General features: G+C 34.3%; 1 protein-coding gene and 1 pseudogene across 1 annotated transcript in view; one reads left to right on the top strand and one right to left on the bottom strand.

The window, feature by feature from the left end:
- The window catches only part of MED13 (mediator complex subunit 13), a 91920-nt gene that overhangs the window by 17821 nt on the left and 47996 nt on the right, over nt 1–26103 (bottom strand). Inside the window, exons 10-19 of the mRNA XM_063108973.1 lie at nt 24502–24715; nt 23342–23423; nt 18726–18847; nt 17022–17112; nt 16672–16886; nt 16072–16268; nt 14426–15342; nt 5576–5737; nt 2328–2551; nt 781–970 (exon numbers count right to left, since the gene is read on the bottom strand). Of these exons, the coding sequence (XP_062965043.1) occupies nt 781–970; nt 2328–2551; nt 5576–5737; nt 14426–15342; nt 16072–16268; nt 16672–16886; nt 17022–17112; nt 18726–18847; nt 23342–23423; nt 24502–24715 (2414 nt within the window). The remainder of the gene's footprint in view (nt 1–780; nt 971–2327; nt 2552–5575; nt 5738–14425; nt 15343–16071; nt 16269–16671; nt 16887–17021; nt 17113–18725; nt 18848–23341; nt 23424–24501; nt 24716–26103) is intronic.
- LOC134389488 (pancreatic progenitor cell differentiation and proliferation factor-like) lies at nt 21746–22288 on the top strand (annotated as a pseudogene).

Genomic DNA, 26103 nt, shown 5'->3' with positions numbered 1-26103 from the left:
AACAAATTTAAAATGGAATTGAAAAAGTAAACCAGCATTTTCATACAAATTAATGGCTACTATGAAAGCATAATAAAATTCTATTTCCTAGGCACACTTAAATTAATGTAATAAACAGAATCTAGCAAATTCTCATTAAACTATTCAAAGGTTCCTAAATCACAAGTTGAATAAACAGTGACAACACTGGGAACTAATTAAAATATAAAATGGTAGAATGTTATCATGGGGTTCAAATTATAGGAATGTCTAATGAGATTCAATATTTTCGTTCTCCATCTCTTTGGAGTAAATCTAAAGGAAGTCCATTGATATTTACTTCAAGGGTGTTACAATGGTGTTAAATATCTGTTATTTTCTTAGCTACAACAAATAACTATTTCTTGGTGCCACAGATGTTAAGTACAAATTATATTATCTCTAAACTATTAATAAATCAAGAATCTTAATAAACTTAAAACATCAGATACTACAGAAGCAACAGAAAATAGTTTATAACCCACAATTTCCTTCCACCTGATAGGATCCCTATACCAGGATCAGCATACTTTTTCTGCAAAAGGGTCAGATGGTAAATATTTTTGGCTTTGCAGCCACACTCTCTCTGTCACAACAGTCTCTGTCACAATATTGTCTCTTGTAGCAGAAAAGCAGCCAGAGACAATATGTAAATAAATGAGGATCGTTGTGTTCCAACAAAATTATATTTAGAAAAATAGCTGGTGGACCAGGCCACACTTTGCTAATGTTGGCCTCATATAATAAATACAAATTCAATACCTAGGTCATATCTGCAGACTTGTGCGTAAAGCTTGAGTTTAGAAAATGCTTCATTGTTACCATCAGCTGCCTGAGAAAACCATTCTGCTACCAACTTTTCTGATAGTTTCTTTGATGCAGTAGATCCAACTCTCATGATCCCATCCGTCAACAGTCGAGAAATAGGTCTATGTTGACCTAATCGACAGGACTATAAATACACATAGAAAGCAGAATTAATGAATTTATTGAAGTATCTAGGTACATATTATAAAATAGAGCATTTAAGCTATTCAAAATAAGTATAATCACTTGTAATTAACATTTGAGACAAAAATATCAAGGGTGAAATGGAGACACAGGTCTTTTTCCTTTTTACATTAGAGATACATTAAATTTCTTTCAAAATTAAAATATCTCTAAAGAAAAAACACCTAGATAATAATAGCACTAGAACCATTTGGTATGAATAATGAAAGCTTACACAATGCAGAAATAAGTGAGCATAAAAATGCCATCATTTTAAGTTGTACATCTGATTTATGTATATAAATATATCTATCCCTAAGTCAAAGCAAAATAAAAATTGGCAGATAAATACACTATATATTTGCCAGCTCTCTCTCTAGTTCTACGGGCCACTGATTTTTGTTACGAGAAGCCCAATGTCAAATAAATTTGCAACATGGGATTAAGCAAATTGAGAAGATTTCTTTACTGCAAAAATTTCAAAGCCTTTAATTATCTAATATGAATTGTGAATCTCTAAAAGATGATATAATACACAATATTTCCCCAAAGCTATTTAACTATGGAACTTTATTTTGAGAGGATTTTGCAGAATTAGGGTTGCAAGTAACACCCTACAGGAAATGTTTCTTTATTAAAAAAACCAAAAAACAGTGCAGATAACTTGTAATTATGTGGAAAATTTATTTGTAATTATGTGGAAAATATATAAGGAAACTAACCAACACAGACTAACAATTCAGACTGAAAAGAAATTAAAATTTAAAAACTGGATTTCCAAGTGTTTGTGGGAAAAGGAAGGTATAGTGAAGGAAGACTTTATGCCCCATAACACTTACAATTTACAATCATTGGGCCTAGTGATGGATACAACATGAGAATTAAAAGAACAGTCAAGAATTTCAGATCTGAAATGAATCTTAGAGATACCTAGTATAGCTTTACTTTTCATATGAGCTAGTGTCACTACCTTAGGTCCTAGAGAAGCAAGACTAGAATTTTTATAAATGTAATTATTTTCCTGACTATTTAACAATGCTACCCTTTGCTTTAGAAAATGTCACTTTAAATGGGATACATATGCCCTCAAAGTTCCTTCCCCCAAAATGGCAATTTCCACTGTGACCCATGACACATACATCTAACAAAGAGATTGGGTCAAACTCAGAAAAGAATGCAAGTAGCTAGTATGAGAATCAAACATCTAGTCTGACATCATAATCACTCTGTCCCAAAAATCTTAACTGCCTAGTATATTTTATATATAAACATACAAACCAAAAGGTAGTTTTAAAATGCCACCTCTTAAAAACACCTACCTCATATATTGCAGTAAGATCTCTAAAAAAGCTTTTGGCTCCATTTAACAAGGCTTCATTCTCTGGACATAGTACAACATAGGCTATATCTCTTTGAGATCCATAGGGTTCCAGCATAAGTCTCTCCCAATAAGGGAGAGCAAATGGAGAAAGCACCAGAAAATCATAATCATAACCCAACAAAAATGTGGGGATTGGCAGTGGTTCTGGGGATTCATCAGTTCCTAAATAAGAAAGACATATTTTAAGAAAACACTTAAAATCAAGACATGTCTTCTTTTTATTTGTCAAAGGTTAATGAAGTCATTATTAGTAAAAATATTTGATTAAAGACTAAAATATTTAAAATCCAGTGATTGAGACTTTTTCACAGTTAAGAATTTCCTAAACAGTCTTTATAAAACATACTTGACTACCTTAATTTAAAGGTAAAAAAGTTAATCTGAATGAAAAAAAACCAGAAATACAGTAAGAAAACACAGAGAGAGGCTTTATTTTCTTTTTAATAAATTTACTCCCCCCCCACCTTTTTTGGGGACTGCTGACCAGTATGGGGATCCAAACTCATGACCTTGGTGTTTTAACAATGTGCTCTAACCAACTGAGCTAACCATCCAGCCCCTTAATAAATTCAGAGGAAAGTCTTTGTAACCATAACATAAAACCTATCCACTAAACAAACTTATTAACCTGACTAGAGAAATTTAAGTTTTGGGCATGAACATGAAAAAACATAAACAAAGCCAAATAATTAACAAATTGGAAAAAAATGTGCAATGCATATGACAAAGGTTAATTTCCTTGTCACATAAAGGGGACCTACAAATCCGTAAGAAAATAGCCAACAAGATCTATTGTACAACATTGTATAGGAATCAATAATACCGATTTGTATATGTAAAAATTTGTTAAGAGGGTAGGTCTCATGTTAAGTGCTCTTACCACAATAAAATACTTTTTTTTTAAAAAAGAAAATGACCAACAACCTAATAGAAAAATGGGTAAAAAACATGAACAATGTTTACAAAAATAGAAATACTTTTTTTGGGGGGGGGGGCAGCTGTCCAGTATAGGAATCAGAACCCTTGTTGTTGTTGTTGTTGTTGTTTTTAAAAGATGACTGGTAAGGGGATCTTAACCCTTGACTTGGTGTTGTCAGCACCACACCATCCCTATATAGGGATCCAAACCCTTGGCCTTGGTGTTATCAGCACCACACTCTCCCAAGTGAGCCACGGGCCGGCCCGGGATCAGAACCTGTGACCTAGAAATACTTCTTTCACATAAAAAGATGCTCAATCTCAGAAGAAAAAGCAATTTAAAATTAACAACAGCAAATAACTATAACGCTATGTGCTAGGGACTGCTCAAAGTTCTCTACATATATTAACTCATTAAATCCAAGCAGATATTATTATTAGCCTCATTTTAGAGATGAGAAAACAGGAATGAAGCAGTTAAGCAACTTCTCCAGCATCACACAAGTGGCAGAGCAGAAATTTGAACCCAGAAAATCTACCTTCACAGTCTGTACCACTCAGTCTCTCAAACCACACAATAAAGTAGCCATTTTTCATCCATCTACTCAGCACCCTACTGGTAAAAGTTTGGGGAAGTATGTACTTAACTGGTGGGAATTTAAAATTGATATTGTAGAGAGTAATTTAGCAATATTTAAAAAAAATACCAACATGCTTTAAGCCAAGGATGTGTGCACTATTGAAAAATAATTGTAATGATAATGATGGAAACAATCTACATGTCCATAAACAGTACACTGAAAAAATACATTATATGTAAAGAAGAACGGAATATATGCAACCATTAAAAAAAGGAAAGACAGCTCTATATATAATGATAGAAATGATCACCGAAGTCTGTAAGGTGCAGAAATAAATAAATAAATAAATACTATCTTAGTTTTTAAAAGAATAAAGAAGTTTACACTAAAAAATATTATCATTAACCTGCATTTTTCATAGAATACCAGTTTAATTTAGTCATTAATAAAAGGAAGAAAGGAAAATATAGGCAAATCTGCTACTTTTGAATATAATGTATTCTGAAACCACACACAAAAGTCACAAGATTTCAATGTTAAGAACTATTATTCCAAACATATTTTTAAAACTCCAATTACACCCTACCTTTTAGAAACAATCTTCAGCACATAGTTTAAGCATTTTGAACGTTCTTTTCCATCAGTTGACTATAAATCTACTGTATACCTATTGAGAGTATTCACTTGCTAGTCTTGTCACAACTAGCAAATTTCTTTGTCCTAATTCATTTTAAAATAAAGACTTTAGGGCCTTTTATCACTAGTATTACACGCCCTTCCCCACCCCCCACCACCCCATTTTTCATTCAATTTCATAAAATGGTGATTTACAACAAAATTAGTTTTTAGCCTTTTTAAAAAATCTTAGCCTTTTAAAAACCTTTCTTCACATAATGTCTTATTGGAAAGTCCAATAAGTAAAAATAGATCTAAGTGTTCCTTTTGAAATTGAGTTGGAGAAACTGGTAAATTGAATGCTGGAAATGTTGAAACTGGCTAGGATTGGACCACAGTGGCCTTAAGTATATGCCACAAAAATATTAAATGAAGACTAATGTGCTTATTCTAGTCGGGAACAGCTAAACAGGAGGAATAATATCTAGTGTTCTATGTCACTGTAGAGTGACTATAATTAACAACAACTTATTGTATACTTTCAATTAGCTAGAAGCGAGGATTTGAAATGTTTCCAACAACAAAAAAATGATAAATGTTTGAGGTAATGGAACAACAACAACAAAAAAATCAGTGGTTGCCAGGGTTTCAGGGGATGAGGGAGGGAAGAAGGAAGGAATAGGTGGAGAACAGAGGATTTTTAGGGCAGCAAAACTATTCTGTATCATATTATAATGGTGAATATATGACATTTTGCATGTGGCAAAACCCAAAAAACTGTATAATACAAAGAGGGAACCCTAAAGTAAAATTAAGTTAATAATATAATCAATATTGATTCATAATTGTAACAAACTTACCACACTAACATGACATATCAATAATAAGAGAAACTGTTTACGTGGGTAGGGGAAGGGTATGGGAACAAACTGTACTTTTTGCTCAATTTCTCTGTAAAACTAAAACTGCTATAAAAAATCTTTTAAAAATATATTTTAAAAAATAATAAAAAAGAAATCTGAGAACTGATATAAAATCAGTCATTACACTTCACCCACTATAAATTACTTACCATAAGAACCTCGGCCAGCCATTTTATGAAACTGTTGCCAAGTGAGAGGACCTTGAACCCCCCAAGGTCTTACTGTTCTTTTTTTCTGAATAGCATCCTGAAGAACTGGCTGGAGAGAGAGGAGCATTCGAAGTATATCCTGTGAGCACTGCATACTCACATCTACAAGCATTTTAAAAAAAAGATGAATAAGAATTGCTATTGTCAACACAAATAAAATTTTAAGGTAATAAGAAATATATCTAAAGAAGTTCAGCTCTTCATCATCAAGATGATTAAACACTGTGCAGAGAACTGTATTAAGTTCTACATAAAATGATCTGCAGAAATGATTCTTCTAGGTACTCACATAATAAAGGCACTGTAACTCATCTCCATAAAAACAGTCATTCATTAACTGATTAATCAATTTATAAATTAATTAAATTTCCTTCTTTTTGCATTTATTTTTGGTTGTTTTTGGTGCTTACAGGTATTTTACAAGAACGAACTTTGCCTCACATTGAAATAAGTTATAAGTTATGTCCCTTAATTACCACAACAATGGTAAAATGATCAGATAAATAGGACTAGTTATACAATGGTACTTCAAAAGCTCATGGAAAAATAGAACTGAAACATAATATGAATCTTTCTATGAACTTTTTGAAGTAACCTCGTAATAACCAAGTTTAATTTGGGAAAAATAGTAGACTGTAACAACTCTGAAATGCAGAACTTGTAAAATAACAGATAAACTTGCTCACATTGCTAAAAAGTGTTATTATCCATAGTTATTTTATAAACCTAGATTTACAGATCATCAAATTATTATGATCTACACTTCTGATCAACTATCAGAATGGGTATAAAATGGGTATAAAAGGTGCTGCTCGTAAATGAAAAATTTAGCTAAAAGAAAAATCACTAAATGATATTGATATAATTAATCTGACCCCCATTATGGTTCAGTTGTACCATCAAACCTGTTTGAGCACACTGTTATATTAAATCACTCAACTTTAACTCATTATTTTATTTTGTATTTATTTTTTGGCAGCTGGCAAGTATGGGGATCCAAACCCTTGACCTTGGTGTTATAACACTAGGCTCTAATCAACTGAGCTTAATCGGCCAGCCTTAATTCATTATTATATTGCCAGCTTTAATTTCCTATTTTTACATAGTGTACAGAACTAGAAGTAATTTAATTCCAAATGCAATGCTTAATAAATATTATGCTTAAATAAACTATTATATACATAATAAAATACTATTTAGTCATTAAAAGCGATAACAGAGCTATCTGACATGAACTAATGACCAATACACTGGTAAATGAAAAACAGGTTACAAAACTATCTGTGGAATATATTTTACATAATTACGAGTATGTGTATACATATGTGAATATTCACACAAAACAAAGTCTAGAAAAAGTTGTCATTGGCTAAAGCTGTTGTTTATAATCACATGGGAGACTTTTAAAAACACATATAAAAGTGCTCAACCCCCAGAAACTCTGACGTAGGTGAGGCTCAGGAATTTGATTTTTATTTTAATTCAATGTGATTCTCATAGATGTTCTCTTTCATTCTTTAAAAAAATATTTATTAAAGGCCTACTATGGGCCAGGAACTATGCCCCTATGCTAGCTGCTGAGAATACTACGTAAACAAATTGCTATTTATGTTTTTGGGGACTATACAATCAGTGGGGGTGAGACTGACATGAAAAAGAATATAATTACATATTGTGACAAATGCTAAGGAAGAAAAATGAATATCTTCATAAGCTGAGACATGAATGAAAAATAATAGGTAAAGGATATATAATGATTTTGAAGAGTGATCATGGAAGACACATAAATCAATAGAAAAGAATTGAGCTCTCACAAATCAAACCTCACATTTATGGTCAACTGATTTTTGACAAAGGTGCCAAGGCAACTTAATGATAATCTTTTCCACAGATGATTCTGGGACAACTTGATATTCACATGCAAAAGAATGAAGCTGGACCCATTCCATACACTATATATAAAAAATTAATTCATCACCATGAGCACACCTCCACCTGTATTAGTGCCACTGGAATAATAAATTTGATATAGTTGTGACTTAAAAAAAAATTAATTCAGAATGGATCACAGACCCAAATGTAAGAATTAAAACTACAAAACTCTTAAAATAAAAAGGAGTACAATTTCATGACCTTGCGTTAGCCAAAACCTTTTTAGACATAAAACCAAAAGCATAAGCAACAAGAAAAAAAAACCAAACTAGACTTAATCAAAATTAAAAATTTGGGGGCTTCAAAGAATACTATCAAAAAAGTGAAAAGACAACCCAGAAAATAGGAGAGAATATTTGCAAATCATACACCTGATAAGGGACTCGTATACTCGTATCCGAAATATGTAAACAACTTTTGCAATTTCAGTAAAAAGACCAAAAAACCCCCCAATTTTAAAAAATGGGCAAATGATCTGAAAAGACATTTCTCCAAACATATACAAACAGTTAATAAGCACATAAAGATGCTCAATATCACCCCCATACTGGCCAGTGCCAGAGGAAAAAAAAAAAAAGGATACTCAATATCACTAGTCTTTAAGTAAATACAAATCAAAATGTGATACCACTTCACACTCACTAGGATTACTATAATAAAAAAGACATGCAAGTGCTGATGAGGATTTGGGGAAAGTGGAACTCTCACACATTGCTGGTGGGAATGTAAACTGGTGCAGCTGCTTGGGAAAACAGTTTGGCAGTTCATCAAACGGTTATACAGAGTTATATGACCCGGCAAGTCCACCCAAGAATAATGAAAACATATATCCACATTAAAACTTGTACACGAATGTTCATAGGAGCAGTATTCATAATAGCCAAAAAGCGGAAACAATCTAAACATCAATCAACTGATGAACAGATAAATTAATAGATGAGCAGATAAATGGTATGGTATTATCCATACAATGGTGTATTATTTAACAATAAAGTACCAATATGTGCTATAGCATGGATGAACCCTGAAAACATGCTAAATGAAAAAACGCTAGTAACCAAACATCACATATTATATGATTCTATTTATATGAAATGTTCAAAAGAGGCAAATCGACAGAGACAGAAAGTAGACTACTGGTTGCCTACAGCAGGGAGGTTAGAGGGAAACAGGAAGTGACTGCTAATGGGTACTAATGGGGTTTATTTTGGGGGTGATGAAAATGTTCTAAAACTGATTTGGCGACGGCTGCACAACTCTGCGAATACTAAAACCATTCAATGGTACATTTTAAAGAGGTGAATTGTGTGCTATGTTTATAAAGCTGTTTTTGAAAAAAAGAGTGATCAAGAGGTGGTATGATGGTGGGGATGAGCAAAAATATGAGCAATTTTTATTTCTACTTTTCTGCATTGTCTAGATTCTTAATTTTTGTTCAGCTAGTATGTATTTTTATAATTAGAACAAAGCTTTTTCTATCTTGAACAAAACTAATGTTGCCATTAAAATACACAAACTATACTTTGTAGACCTTTAAACTCATTCAAACAAATATTTCAATATCTTGATTATCTACTACATGCTAGGCAGTTCTAGGTGTTTGGGATATAAACAAAACCTTTATCCTTACACAAAACTTGCATTGGGTGTATTTAATGGGGTAAGAGACAACAATCAATCAGTAAAATGGGCTGACCAGTTGCCCCACTTGGTTAGAGTACAGTGCTGGTAACACCAAGGGCAAAGGTTCAGTTTCCCCTCCAAATATAAATAAATAAAATAGTTTTTTTTTAATCAATAAATTATATAGTATGTTAGAAAGTAATAACCAAACACTATGGAAAAAAACAGAAAAAGCAAGATGAAGAATCTGAAGAGGGGTTTGCAATTTTACACTGAGAAGACATCTGACAAGATTTAAAGGAGACAAGAGAGTTCCCCATGTAAATACATAAGGGAAGAGCATCTAAGGCAGAGGAAGGAAACCATTAGGCCACAGGCCTTATCGTAGGACATTGCTACTATTTTATGATGCTACAATAATTTAATCAAAGTATTTCAGTATTGCACATTTATGTTTTTTGTTTCTGGCATTATTTGTTTTTACATTGAAAAATTTATATTAAAATACAGAGGCATTTCTCTTCTTGTTTGTTCTGAATTATTTTTTCTTGGACAAGTTCTTAAGATAAAATTCATTATTATGACTGCAGAGCATTTTATTTACAGTGTTTACTGAGACATTACACAAAAAATGTACACTAGGTAAAAGTAAATATTTTCTACTATTTGGCAAATAAGTTGATTCTTAAAAACAAATAATAACAAATAAATAGTACTACTAATACTACTGCTGCTGTTGTCATTACCACTACTAACGTTTGACTTCTTACCATGTGCCAGGCACTGCTCGCTGTTTTATATGTATTAACTGGTTTGATCCTGTCAACACCCTGTGAGGTAAATCTGTTATTGACACTATTTTAACAAACTGAGGCACAGAGAGTTTAAATAACCTGCTTAAGGTGATAGATAGTAAGTAGCGATGGAGTCACGTTTCAAACTCAAGCAGGCTGACTCCACAGCCTACGTTCTTACTACTACATAGGGCTTAAAATAATCCAACCCTTTTTTTGAACACCTATGACATTTACCTATATCTCTTCCTTTTTAAATTTTTATTTATTCATCATATATAACTTCATTCATTTTCAGAGCTTATATAACATTCCATCTGTACTATCATAATTACTTATCCATTCTCCTGTTGATGGATATTTGGATTATATTTACTTCTTTCAACTCTGCGTTATAGTTTTAGTTCCTCAATTTTTTAGTTCCAATTTAAGGTAGAATATCTTCATAGATCCCAAAATACCAAGCAAATTGTTTTGCACATATGTTCAAAAATGACTGAATTAGCAAATGACACAAGGACCAAATAAAAGTTATTATATCACATATACCACCTAAGAACATAGATTCTTACAAAGAACTACATTTTGAAAAAGGTTAACTTTCTGTATATGTTAGTCTATAACCAAAAGTTGGAAAAGTTATGGTGGCATATTGAGACATTTAAAAAAATTTTTTAGGTTGGCTGTGCCTGAAAGACAAATATGTAACTGATAACTTTCATACTAATAATGGCAGTAAATATTAATTCAGTATTTACTATGCGCTAAATACTATGCCTATAATTATTATTATGGATTAACTCATTAGATCTTTACAATGCTACACAAGTCAATGCTACACTTCATTATTACAGATGAAGAAAGCAAGATGTTAAATTAACTTGTTCAAGATCACATTGCTAGTGAGTGGCAGAACTGAGTCCCATCCCCAGAGTTTGATTTAGAAGGTCTGGGGTAGGGTGTGGAAATTTGCATTTCTAACAAGTTCCCAGTAATGTTTGAAGCTGCTAGTCTGGGAATCTAGACTTTGGAAACCACTAGCCTATCAACTGACGTCTCCCACTGTCTAACAACTGCTCCTCTAATCCTCAGCTATAAAAGCAATCACAGGAAAATTTTCACTTCCCCTGTTCTTGTCCCAAAAAAAAGCATTTTCTGCATCTGTACCCATAAACTATGGCCTTCCTTCTTTTATAATGGACATGTTTCCAAGGGTCTACCTATCCCTGTACTTGTGCCCTGGATTCTATTACCTCTCATTAATTCAATAACTTTGCTCCTACAATTATATCTTCTCTTCTGAAGTAATATTTCCTCTCTATAGACGGGGTGTGGGATTTGGGAAAAGGCAGATGTTGGTCAAAGGGTACAAAGTTTCAGTTAGACAGGAGGAATAAGTTTTAGAGATCTACTGCACAGCATGCTTACGATAGTTAATAATAATGTATTCTATATTTCAAGATTGCTGGAAGAGTATATTTTAAATGTTCTCACCACAAAAAAAAAATGATAAGTAGGTAAGGTTTTGAATAAGCTAATTAGCTTGATTTAATCTTTCTACAATGTGTACATATATCAAAACATCACACTGTACCCCATACATATATACAATTATTATTCGTTAATTAAAAAATTGCCTCTATAGGATCACTCCCAATGCATCCTTAAAAAAACCCCTCTCTTTTAACGCTACCATCCAATTTCTCTGCTATTTATAACAAAAGTCCCCAAAGAGTTGTCTAAATTTGCTTCTAATCCCATTTCCCCCTGAACCCACTTTGATCAGGTTGTAACTATTCGTCAAAAGGTGCCAAAAATATACAATAAGGACAGCCTCTTCAACAAATGGTGCTGGGACAACTGGATATCCATATGCAGAAGAATGAAACCAGACCACACACAAAAATCAACTCAAAATGGATCAAAGACCCAAATTTAAGACAAACTATGAAACTCCTAGAAGAAAACATAGGGGGAACCAACTACACAAAATGGGAGTGAGCAAGACTACAAAGGTACAGGCAAATAAAGCAAAAATATACAAATGGCACTACATCAAACTAAAATGCTTCTGCACAGCAAGGGACACTATCAACAAAGTAAAAAGACAACCTACAGAATGGGAGAAAGTATTGCAAACTACACATCTGACGAGGGGCTAATATCCAGAATATATGAGTAACTTAAACAACTGCAATAAAACAAATAACCCAATTAAAAAATGGGCAAAGGACCCCAACAGACATTTCCTAAAAAGAAGACATACAAATGGCCAACAGGCACATGAAAAAATGGTCATCATTAATCATCAGGGAAATGCGATTTAAAACAACAATGAGATATCATCTCACTCCAGTTAGAATATCTATTATAAACAAGACAGAAAATAAATGCTGGCAAGGATGCGGAGAAAAGAACTCTCCCCCATCGCTGGTAGGAGTGTAAACTGGTACAGCCACTGTGGAAAACAGTATGGAGATTCCACAGAGAACTAAAAACAGATCTACCTTACGACCCAGCTATCCCATTACCAGGGGGCAGAGGGGAGGAAAAGTGGTGGACTAATGGGTACAAAACTATGCTATCTATACTAAGTGAATCATTGTGCAGTATATGCATGCACTGAAACAACATACTCTACCCCACAAATATGTACAAGTAAATGTTAAAATATTTTGAATTAAAAAAAGAAAGAAAGAAAGAAAGAAACTGCTTGTTACGGTCACTACAAACCTCCATGCAGTCACATCCAATGGTCTTATCTCAGTTTTCACCTTGATATATGAAATTATTTGATATAGATGATCACTCTCACCTTCTTCAAATGTTTCCTATACCTGGTTTCTAGTACACCATGCTCTCTTGGTTTTCCTCCTACCTCCTTCTCAGTTTACTTTCCTGGATCTTCCTCCCCTTCTCTACCTCAAAAGTTCAGTCATCTCCATCCTTGGACTGAACTATCTACAGTCACTCTCTGAGCTACTTCATCCATCTCCACAGGTTTAGTTCTGATAACTTACACATTAAAAAAATTTTCAATCTCCAGACCTAACCACCCCTCTGAGTTTAAAACTCATATCTCGAGGGCTGGCCAGTTACTCAGTTGGTAAGAGCATGGTGTTATAACACCAAGGTCAAGGGTTTGGATCCCCATACTGGCTAGCTGCCAAAAATAAATAAAAAAATAAAATAAAACTCATATCTACAAATGTGTATTTGCCTGCCCCGCCCCACAAGTTATTATATGACATATTCCACCTGCTCTGTAGTTAGCCCACGTTCATCCAGTTGCTCAACCTATTCTTGATACCTCATCTTTTCTTACATGTATCAGCAATCTTGTAGGTTCTACAAGCATACTTCAAAAAGTTCGTGGAAAAATAGGATTAAAAGATAATATGAATCTTTCTATGAACTTTTTGAAGTACCCTTGTATTTCCCAAATATACCTGGAATCTACTACTTACACCTCTGTTGTTTCCAATCTTGTCCAAGCTACTGCAATTGCCTTCCAACTGATCTATCTGCTTCTACTCTCGCCTCCAACTCCCAGGCTACTTTCCACACAATAGCCACAGTGATCTTTTAAAAAATAAACAGAAAAAGGATCATGCTACTTCTCTGCTCAAAACTGTCCAACAGCTTCCAATCACATTTAGAATTATAAAAGCATTACATGGTCTACAATACTCTACATGATCTTGGTGCTTGGTCACCTTTTAGACTCATCTTCTACCAGTTTACCCATCTTCTAATGCATTTCAGCAACATGAGCCTCCTTGATGTTCTTCCAACACATCAAGCCCAGTACTCCCTCAGAGTCTTTGCACTTCGCATTGCCTGAAACACTCTTTCCTCAGTTAACCACATAGCTCACCATAGAAGTTTGCCTAAATGATCCCCCTCTGTAATATGGTCTCTGACCATACACCTAAAATAGCATTTTCTACTCTTTTATCCTGCTTTATTTTTCTTCAAAGCACTTGTTACTATTTGATATATTACATAATTACTTTTTTGCTTATTGTTTTTCTTCTCCTATAAATTATAGTCTCAAAAAAGGGATTGTCTGCTTTGTTCAGCAGTGAACCTAGAACAGTGCCTGGCACATATAAGGTGCTCAATAATTATTTCAGTGAAAGAATGTTGAGTAAAGCAGACAACTAGCAATTTTCTGCTAATTAACATGTGCAAGTGCCTTTTATATTCCCACATAGTTACAGATTTACAATAACCATACTTTTATTGATGAGATTAAACTAAACTGCTAGGAAATTCTCCTTTTAAAAATGTCATACTTAAAAGAGTTTTAAGTCCAAGTTTAAGTGTTTTTATTAGCTAAATGGGAAACTGCCTTTAATACTTTTTCCAAAGGAAAAAAACAAAGTCATACAATAAAGGAAAATAAGCAAACAAAAAATTATTTCAGTAGCATACTTACCATTTCTTTTGGACCAGGGGTGCAAGCAAGAACTTTTCACAAGTGCTTCATCAACTTTTCCTCCTGACATATTATCCATAAACTGACGCCCATGTTCTAAAGCAAGGTAGCAGTCATTGCAACAGTCCCGCTCCTCAACTCGTACCCAATTGCTAATTACACCAATTTTGGGAAAAGGATCTTGGTCTGCTGCTCCAAAGGGTGAAAATAAATTAGTGCACTGATCTTGTAGCAATAATATCAACTCATCAGGCAATTTTTCTGATTCTTTTAGTCCTCCATTAATATGTTCAGCAGAGGTAGCCCTGAGAGCTTCAAAACGTTTTTCTGCTTCTTTGCCACAGTCTGTGTTGCGTCCTATGATATCTAGTTCATCTTCGAGAAATAATCCTGAATTGTTTCCAAATTTTCTGTTCATGACAGCACTGAAGCCACAGGTACACCTATACTGTGCTTCCTGCGTTGGATCTGGAATGTAAACTCCAACATCGGCACCCTTGATATTCATGTTGCAGACACAGATACAACAACTATCAAAGTTACAGTCTTTAAACAAATTCATAACTGATTCTGAAAGGATGAGGTTTACATAAAGGCTGTGTGCTTCAGGGATGGAAGGGACTGTTGCAGGTTCAACAGAATTAAGGGGTCTGCATGTGGATGGGGTGGAAGCTGGTGAATACAAGTCTGAATTTTCATATTTGACTGAACCTTGAGCACTAGCAGGTCCACCAGCTCCACGAGGAGTCCGAGGAGTCCGAGGAGTCCTTGGAGTTGGAAACCTAGGGGTGGATGGAGAAGGAAGAATTCCCGCTCCACTGTTACTAGGAGGCGCACTGCTGGGAGGCATCCCAAAAGAAGTATGGGTTTGAGGTGTATAAGCGGGGCCATATTCTTGATCCATATTACTTCCATCACTATTGTCACCAAGGTAAAAGAAAATCAAATGCATACATAAAGGAATACATTAGCAATGTGAAATACAGCTAAAAATATCCCAAATGTTTTTCAGTAACATTTAAAATTTTGAAATAACAATTAGTATAAAAATTAAAAGCAAAATTAAGACTTATTTCTGCTTAACACATCTACTCTAGGTGTTTGCTCTGGGCTAAAGATCAATCAACTAGTGCCAAAATTATGAGTATAAATAAAATCTGTATACACTTATCCACACGTAGACATCCACAATTACTATCTATATTTTTCTTATACTGGAAATACTCATATTTCATTGATTTTAAAATGCTACTGATTGTAAAAAAAATCCTGATTTTAGAGATGTTCATGTGCAAAAAGGGACAATGGTAATTTTAAAATGTTACCAATTATAAGACATCTCAAATTCAGATATTAAAATGTGATAAGTATGGGAAATATGGCAAATGTACCAGTGGGAGTGATTTAGAATTGCACACCAAAACAAAAGGTGCTTCTGAAGACAAATAATCAAAGCATAATGGTCTCAGTTTATACAAGTTTATCCATATTATCATTATATTCATTATCATTATAATCAATTAACCAGAAAATAATTTTTAGAATTTTCGAAACCAATATTCTTTTTCCAACATGCCAGATACTTCTATAAAAAAAATTAAAGCTATATAAGCATCCACATACTGTAATAATAATGTACATCATACCCCTCTTTGATGAATGGCATTGTAGGCCCTGAAGAGAGCAATTCCAATTTTCCAACAGTCCAACTCTGACGGTAAATACACTCTTCTGGCAATTTGATAGGGGGCAGACATTGGCTTGGTAGAGTTTTTAGAGGTGCAAACATGGAACATCCAACTAGAACTTGACAATTTTCAGGCTTATAAACATAAGAAAAATCCTACAATATAAAGACCATGGGCTTTTAGCATCTTATCTTCCAGAGGAAAAAAAAACAAAAAACCAAATTGTCTGGCCTTCCCCTCTCTGCTTTTTTTTTTTCCCCCTGCAGCTGGCTGGTAAAGGGATCCGAACTGTTAACCTTGGTATTATCAGCATCACACTCTAAATAAGTGAGCTAACCCGCCAGCTCTTTTTTCCCCTTCTTTAAATAGAATAAAATGTAAATACAATTCTATTCTTTTCTTAAATTAATTCTCAATAGTGTCACCACAATTCAATCCTCAAATTTGTTACCTACAAAACTAGAATCACTATGAAAGGATTTTTGAATATAGCAACAAATTAATCCTATAAGAAAATATAAGAAGTGAATTATTTTTCTAGAAAAATAAAATACTTACTTTAATTTCAGAAGGTTTGGGGCTACAGAATCCCTCATCAACCTCAATTCTGAACTGTGCTCCAATATTAGAACTATTTCCTTCTAGAACAGTTCCTCCAGGTGTTGTATCCATACTACCATATTCTTTATTATTCATATTCATTGGGGAAAATCCCATAATATGTTGTTCCAATGATGGTGGTGTAGGATACATCTTATGAAGATCTGCAGTGCCTATATTGAATAAAACACACAGTTTAACAAAAGAATAAAAAGATGTGAATCTGTGTTTAAAACAAAGGGAACGGGGAGCTCTGTTGAGATTAAAAGTTTGCAAATTTATCTGGAGCACAGATTTGGGAAGCTTACTTATGCAAGATAATGGGTCCAGATTTCCTGCCTTTGATTCTTTGCAGCTGGCTTTATCATCAGATCCATTCGCTGATTTTTTAGATCCAGGCTATTTAAAAAAAAGCACATATTTATCTGAAATTTTACATCCAATGTGATCTTGAAATAGTAATCATTCAGATGTGACTTAAGAGCAAAGCCATAGAGCCAAATATGTACTAAATATAGTTTAAAGATATAAAATATAACTGACCCCAGTTTATTTTCTCTGAATATTTATTTGATAAGCCTCCAAATTAATAGAGGAAAAAGTTCCTCCGAATAAAATGACCAGTACTTTCAAAACACACCAAAGTAAGAATAATCTATAACTAAAACACTAGTAAATAAAAAATAAGAAAACCTGCAATAGGAAGGATTTGTAATTAACATTAAACTGCTTCTTAGTAAAAGATACAAAGCATTTGTCTTCTTAAGTAGAAGACATTACAGTTCCCTATATAATCGTCATTCTGATCTCCTATTTATACTTTTACTTTGTTTTAATAATCTTACCCTGCAAAAATACTGTTACAGATAAAACTAAGCACAAACTTCAGAAAGAGCTCACAAAAGCAATAGGATCCCTAACTAAAAATAAGTTTTAATACATTAAACAAACTAAGTTTTAGCATCTCCAAGCTATCACCAATGTTTTTAGAGCTGACAACATTTTGTTCCATGTCTTTTATTATACACTGTGATAAATACATAGATTGAGCTCTGAGTACAACCTTTTCAGCTCAGAGGAGCCACAGCTGATATATAAACGGTAGGAGAGGGAAAGTATAAATGTTCCAGAGTATTCCAGAATATTCATCTAGTGGATGGTGCCCTAAAATATACTACTTTATGGGATATAGAGAAGTTTTTGTATAGCTGTATCTCCCACACATATACATAAATGTATATTCATATACTCATAAATGTACGTATACACATATACATTGATATATATACTGAGAGAGGATTAAAAGCATATATTATATAGGACAAGAAACCAAATGTACCATATAAGTTTCCAAGCTACCTTTATGCAGAAGAAAAGAGAATTTCCTTTTGTGGTAATGCAGCACCCAATTCATTAATTTGCCAGAAAACTTGACATTCTAGGGAATCTCATTTTAAGCTTTAATTTCTTTTATCTTCACCTTTCTCTACAAATGGGTGTTAAAGATTGATTAAATACTACTTTTTCTTCCTCTTTCATTATTATAGATGTATCTGTCTTATTACAGCTGTGGTGCCAAACAAATTTTTAAAAAGTGGTATTCCTTAATAAATTGACAAGTCATATAATTTTATAGTTAATTACTTATATATTCTCTAAATGAGTCAATTCCAGGGTCATTTCTCAAATGAGGATCAAAGAATAAGAAAATTCTGCTTCCTAAGAACTGCAGAAAAAGAACATAGAGCAGAGCTCAAATTAAGCTTAATCACATGTCCTTCAAATATTCAAAGAAAAGAAAAAACCCAGCTCAAAGTTTATAGGTGATACTATGTCAAGAGTACTCAAACATGAGATTTAAAAATAAAAATAAAAAGATTTTATTTTAAAATATGCTCTAATTGTTTAGGGTTAAAACATTATTCAAGTCACAAATCACTTATAAAAAATAAAGAATTTATATAAAACCAAGGAAAACAAATTATAATCCTAATCATTAATGGGATACTCACTGTTAGTTCATCCTCATCAGAATTGAAGAGATTATCAAGATCAGTATAAGAGACAGCCAAGTCCGAGTCATAAATCAAACTAGTTGACGGAGGCCGGGCAAGACTAGTAGGGCGTGGAGCATCTACATAGGTCAATAAGAAAAATAAAATAAAAACCTCTATTATTGATCAAATAAGTATTTTTCTGTTTATTTAAACTAGATATACAGATTGAATATCATGTATCCAAAATGCTTAAGACCAGAAGTGTTTTAGACAGGTTTTTTTCAGATTTTGGAATATTCGCATTATACTTACCGTTCAGCATTCCTAATATGAAAACCTTTGAGCATCACATCTAGGCTTAAAAAGTTTTGGATTTTGGAGCATTTCAGATATTCAGATTAGGGATACTCAACCTGTATAACCTTAAGTTTACAAAGGGGTTATGCAACAAGAAATTGTAGTTTCTTCCTTAAAACCTAGAAATTTTTTTTCATAGAAATAAAGTTGTGGGCTGGCTGGTTAGCACAGTTGGTTAGAGCATGGTATTATAACACCAAGGTCAAGGGTTCTGATCCCCATACCAGCCATCTCCCCCCCACCCCGAAATGAATGGTGGTAGCTTCCCCAGGAAGCTCGCCAAAGGCCATCTAATCCATAACACTGCAAAGTACTTTACGTGAATAATTAATACATCGAATAAAAATATAAACACTATTACGGTACACACACATACTTTTATTATTCTATCTTCCTGAAATGTAAAAGAAACATAGTACAATAATTAAGAGCTCTCCACTCTTGAGTCAGAAAGACTATTAGTTTGAATCCCAGCTCCAGCACTAACAGTATGAATCTTGGCAAATTACTTAACCTCTCTATGCCTCTGTAATGGCATATACCAAGAAATGTGACAGAATGTAGGTAAACCGCTTTGCCCAGTGCCAGGCACTTAGGTACTCAATAAATATTACCTCTCAGTTAAACTTTGTTTCAGTACCAAAATTTTATTTTATTTTCCTTATTTTTTTCCCCAGTTTTTTGGGGGGGAAAAATACATGATTGTTTAAGAAAAAATACAAATACCAATGAAAATTAAACTCCTCTCAAATTCCCACACTAGAAAAACAAGATTTGTAGTCTGAAATATAACTTTTCAAATCATTCTCTGTATGTCACTTGACTTGAGATAACCCTCACTTTCAGAAAGATAAAAGTCAGTTTCCCAGTGACTCTGCGTATCATTTCTAAAGATTCACTAGAGCAGTAAGCCTGAAATTTTAGCATATATAAAAATCATCTAGGGTACTTATTAAAAAACAAAATTCCAAAGTTCCATCTCAGAGATGATCCAAAATGTGGTACATGGTCCACATTTTAAGACTGCTACACCACAGGCCCCAGGAGGGGATTACACATTTCCTATATCCTAGGGAAATCCCTGGGATAGGTAAATAGGCCAAAGAACTCAAATTGTTTTTTTGTCTTGTCTTGATATATGTACATAATGTGGAATGGCTAAATCAATCTATTTAACATACGCACTACTTCCCCCCAATCTCCTATCTTCTGGTAACCACCATGTTACCCTCTACTTCTACGAGCCCGAATTTTTTAGATTCCACATGTAAGTGGATCATGCAGTATTTGTTTTTCTGTGCCTGGCTTATTTCACTTAAAATAATGTTCCATAGGTTCATTCAGATTTCCTTCCTTAACGCTGAATAGAAAGAATGTACATTTTATGTATATACACAATGGAAAACTATAAGCCCATTTTCTTTACCATTCATTCGTTGATGGACACTTAGGTTGATTCCATATCTTGGCTACCGTGAATAATGCTGCAATGAACATGGGAGTGCAGATATAAGTACTGACATACTGTTTTCATATCCTTTGAATATATGTCCAGTAGTGGGATTGCTGGATCATACGGTAGTTCTATTTCTAATTATTTGAGGAATCTCCATACTGTTTTCCATGACAGCTATACTAATTTATATTCCCACCAATAATATACAAGTGTTCCTTATCTCCACAACCTCACCAACACTTATCCTTTGTCTTTTTGATATCAGCCATTCTAACAGGTGTGAGGTGATATCTCATTGTGGTTTTAATTTGCATTTCCCTGATAATTAGTGATGTTGGGCTTTTTTTTTTTTTTTTTCTATACATTTGCTGACCATCTGTATGTCTTCTTTTGAGAAATGTCTGATCAGGTCCTTTGCCTATTTTTTAACCAGGTTATTTGTTTTCTTGCTACTGAGGTGTTTGAATTCCTTATATATTTTGAATATTAACCCCTTATCAGATATATGGTTTGTAAATATATCCTCCTGTTCTGTAGGGTGTCTCTTCGCTCTATTGTTTCCTTTGCTGTGCAAAAATTTTTTAGCTTGATGTAATCCCATTTGTCTATTTTTGCTTTTGTTGTTTTTGGGGTCATATCCAAAAATTTTTCACTCAGACTAATGCCATGGTGCTTTTCCCCTATGTTTTCTTCTAGTAGTTTTACAGTTGCAGGACTGTGGTTTAAGTCTAAAATGCATTTTGAGTTGATTTTTGGTATATGCTGTGAGATGAGGGTCTAATTTCATTCTTCTGCATGTACATATCCAGTTTTCCAAGCACCACTTATTAAAGAGGCTCTCCTTTTCCCATTGTGTGTTATTGGCATCTTTGTCAAATCAGGTAGTGTGATGCCACCAACTTTATTCATTTTGTTCAAGATTGCTTTGACTATTTAAGGTCTTTTGTGATTCCATACAAATATTAGGATTGTTTTTTCTGTTTCTGTAGCAAATATGATTAGAGTTTTGATAGGAATTGCCTGAATTTGTAGGTCACTTTGGCAAAGAACACAAGTTTTTAATTCACCAAGCCACTTAGAACCATCAACCACTAGTAAATTTCACAAAAGAACATCTGCTCATCGTTCAAATAGACTTTTTTCTTTTTTCTGGTCACCCAGAAACTGACCCTCTCTATTGCAAATACTAAAGCAAACTGTTCTCAAGACCCCTTCTGCAGGCATGTCCCTCGTGCAGCAGGCTCTCATGGTCTCCTCTGCAAATGAGTTCCATAGCCTAGCGTCTGTCTCCTTCCCTGCTACCCTTGATCACACGCAGATGACCTGGAGGGGTCACCTGCCCTGGAGGAGTCACCGTCAAGGTTTCCACAAGCCTGCTAGTAAGAGCACGGCAGCCATCCCCTCCAGCAGCTCACTCGTTGCCACCCTCAACCACTACTGGCACCACCTGGGTTCCACTTCCAGCAACAGCTCTTGTCCAAGTGCCAAGCACCCTGGGGAAGCCCTCCCTTACCACCAAGGTCTCCCAAGGCTGAACCCAGTCACTAGTGGGCAAGCTTCTTTTTCAAGAAGTCCGGTCTCCCATTCATGGCCATAGTGTTGAAGTCCTCAGAGTACTCAGAATCCCTCCCAAGCCTCCAACAGCACGATCACCTGTGGCCTGGTTCGTAAAGCCATGAGGACAAAGCCCAGTAGCCAGCCCAGCAAAGCCAGCACTGGGCCCCCATCCCAACGTGAGCAGTCTCCAACAGCTCCAGGCTTCTGAGGCACTAGGTGGTCAGAGCCATTCCTTCGCTCCCCTCCCTGCTCACCCCACCCCATAGACTAGGAGGCAGGTTGCAACAAGTAGAGAAACAGTAGGGGTTTTTTAAAACCAAAACAGCAAACACCAAAAAGGAAGTGTTATGGTCCAAGCCACACACAAGCTTTCCTGACACCCTGTAACTGTTCACCTTGCATCAAGTGGAATAAATTCCAAGCAGCCAGCAGCAAAAAGAAAAAAGAAAAAAATTTCCACAAAAACACATACCAAAAGACAACTTTCCTTTGCCCCCATGAAAAGTTAAATGAATTATGCTGTACATCATGGTGACTATACTTAATAACAATATATTGTACACTTGAAAATTGCTAAGAGATTTTAAGTGTTCTCACCACAAAAAAAATGGTACGTATGTGAGGTAATGCATATATTAAACAGCTTGATTCAGCCATTCCACGATATATCAAAACATACACATATATTGAAACATCATGTTGTACACCATAAATATATAATTTTTACTTGTCAATTAAAAAAATATGAATTGTTTAAAAAGTTAAACGGATTTTGTAAATGAACTACTATACTGTGTCTCACTCTTACATTCACAAGCCAGACACTTTCAAAGTAGAGTCTTGACCACTGTATCCCCAATACCTAGAACAGTGCCTACACACAACAGGTGCTCAGTAAATATTTATTGAACTAACGGCCTCAGAAACAGTTCTCTTAACTTATGTTTACGGGAAGAAAGAGAACAAAATTCCAGTAAAGTTTAATTTAAAAATTGAGTTTTTAGATCTGAGGGACTTTAAGTCCTCATTTTACATATTATTGGTAAAAAAGGAGAGAAGTTCCAAAATTCAAAACAGAATTTCTGTCACCTGAAACTGCTTCTCCCAATAAAAAATAATAAATCCATCATTTTAAGAAAGGTCCCTTTCTATGAAACATATGAATTATGCAAAAAGGAGTATTAAAAGTCCAACAATATCAGATCAGTTTGTAGTAACAATCTAAAATGCAATATTTTGATTGGGATATAAAAATTTTTACCTTGCTTGATAGAGGGACTAAATAATGACATAGCATCTTCTTCATGTGATAACACTGTTACACTAGATGTCCCATCTTCTGCCTGCAAACAATATTACATATTAGGCTGAAACATGTGGGTTACCAGTAACAAAATCTACCAATTAATGAGTAGCTGTGTGTCAAGCATTCTGCTAAGTGTTCTACATACGCCATCACTAATTCTCACGGTTAGTGAGTAGATAGTACACTCATCTCCTAAACAAAAAAAAATAGAGGTTCTAAAGATAATCTGCCCCAGGAAATACGGCAAAAATCTATCAAATTCCAAACTCCCTGTTCTTTCTATTATACCTGTAGCCTTCCCAGCTACTTCTGTTTTTATATTTATAAAAGGACCAAATTTCAGGTACCTAGCACAGAGTAGGGCTAAGTAAAACTTTGTGAAATTAATTTCCTATATTAAATTAATTGGGTCCTTTTCACAATTTTACAGCTTTCCATTTTCATATTTTTTATTTAAGGCAAAATTTTTATCTAGCAGAGTTACCTTGTGCTTAATAGATCCTCAAGTATTTTTTTAAATTTTCATCAAATATTTCTATGTCTCACACTTCGCTAATTTAAGTTTCTACTTTGAGGGCACTATAAGTTCCTGGATCACATATTCAAAATAAAATGTATTTTTTAAACTCGGGGATGTATATTTTATTATATCTTTGAAAACCGGTAATTCACTTATAGTATATTTTTAACTCATTGTAAAAATGGTCTACCTAAATGTTCTGATTTCAGTTATGACAGAAGTTAATGTACTCTTTATCCAAAGTAAACAAAAAAAACCTTTTCATTATCAGAGACCAGCTATAATGTGCACTTTGTGCCTGATTTAGCTATTCAAAAAATATGTTGTTTTTTCTCTTTTTTGCAGCCGGCCAGTAGGAGGATCTGAACCCTTGACCTTGGTGTTACCAACACCATGCTCTAACCAAGTGAGCTATCCAGCCAGCCCCTCCAAAAGTGCTTTTCTAAGTTAAAATAATTAATTTTTCTATTCTAAGACAAAAAAATGAGAGAAGTGTGGTACTAAGCATGTTACTATACTACTACATTGTATATACTATACAGTGTGACCCACTGGTGTACTATGACCCTTTTTGATGTACTGTGATTTCTCTTACCTTGTGTTTTTTTCCAGCTTCTCTCTCACTATTTTGTCTATCTTTTTTATCAGGAAAAAGGAATTCCTCATCTCCTTCAACAAATGCATATGGATCAATTTTAGGTTCTTGTTCTGCATCAGATGCTATTGCTGAAAGATACTGATTTTTAATTTGATATTGCTGCACTAATTCATCAGAAACTTTTAAAGGTTTCTTACATTGCACCATTAACCTGCATAAAAAAATAAAATTAGAAAATTAATTATATTATCCACAAAAGCATAAAAAATTTCCAAAACTACTTAAGTATCATAAGGTGTCTAGAATTACTTAGAGATTATTTAACCAACAATCCCTCATTTTACAAATGAAGAAACTGAGGCATGGAAAGACTGATTTATTGAAGTCTCAAATTTAGCAATAGAGAAATGGAGCTAAAATCCAGGTCTCCTATATGTTCTTTCCACCAAAATATGTTGTCTTTCAGTAATTCACTCTATTCCCAAGTCCTCAAGCACACTAACTTGTTCAAATCCATTCACTGAAAGGGGCTGTTCTAGGACAGTGACTCTCAAAGTGTGGTCTTTATAGTGAGACAAGATACTTTTACACAATTTATACATTTATACTATGCAAGTGAGTATCCTTTTCTTACTGCCATGAGTGGATATATTTTAAGTTTAAAATTTTTGAAGGCCTGATTTGTGTTTCACAAAAATAACATTATTACTATTAATTCTGGCAAGACATTTTAAAAGGCAAAGTGAAAAGTGAAGTTTCAGTCCAAGTACCTCAGAGTTTTTTTCTAATCATATTGGAAAATCAGTTTTTACACTATTAGTCTTTTGGGGCAGGGGGATGGCTAGTATACCTTATTAGTCTTCTGGTTCAACATGGTGACTGAAAATGCATGTTTCTCTACACTCTCCTAAGATGATCAACAAAATGACAAGGGAGGACAGAAGAGAGATGACAACAGTGAAATTGGAAAAATGAACTAGTGGAAACTGACAGGCCACAGAAAGCTAAAATCTAAGGCTAAAAGAGGAAAACCAAAACTCAGTTGGTTAGAGCACCAAGGTCAAGGGTTCGGATCCCTGTATCGGCCAGCCACCAAGAAAAACAAATTTTTTTTTTTTAAATAAGAGAAGCCACAAGAAGCAGCTGATCTGTACCATAGAACCCTGGAAAGCATTAGGACTTTCATCTCTCTTAAGACCAGGGTGTTCAGTGAGTGTGAAGACATAATGATTAGTTTCTGGTTTGTATGAAACACTTTTAGACTCTCAAATTCCTGTTCTCTCAGGTTTCCAAAGCTGAAGTTCCCAAGCTGTCAGAACAATAGCAGCCAGGCTTCTAGTCAGATCATGATCAAAATCCTGCAATGATTATTTCACTCTTCATAAAAACCAAAGTCCTACCAAAACCTTCTACGACCTGGCTCCTCTTTTCTCTCCAACTTCATCTTCTATTATTCTAGTGCCCTCTCTCTCTCTCTCTCTGATTCATACTGCTTCCGAGGGCTTCCTTGGTGTTCCTCAAACAGGCCAGACACAATCCTGGCAGTTCCCTTTGCTTGAAACATTCTTCCTCCAAATGTCTGCATGGCCGACTCCCTTA

Source organism: Cynocephalus volans, chromosome 10, assembly GCF_027409185.1.
Source record: "Cynocephalus volans isolate mCynVol1 chromosome 10, mCynVol1.pri, whole genome shotgun sequence".
In the NCBI taxonomy this organism is placed as follows: Eukaryota; Metazoa; Chordata; class Mammalia; order Dermoptera; family Cynocephalidae; genus Cynocephalus; species Cynocephalus volans.
Note: the sequence above shows the minus strand (reverse complement) of the source record. Positions and strands in the feature narration are given on the sequence as shown.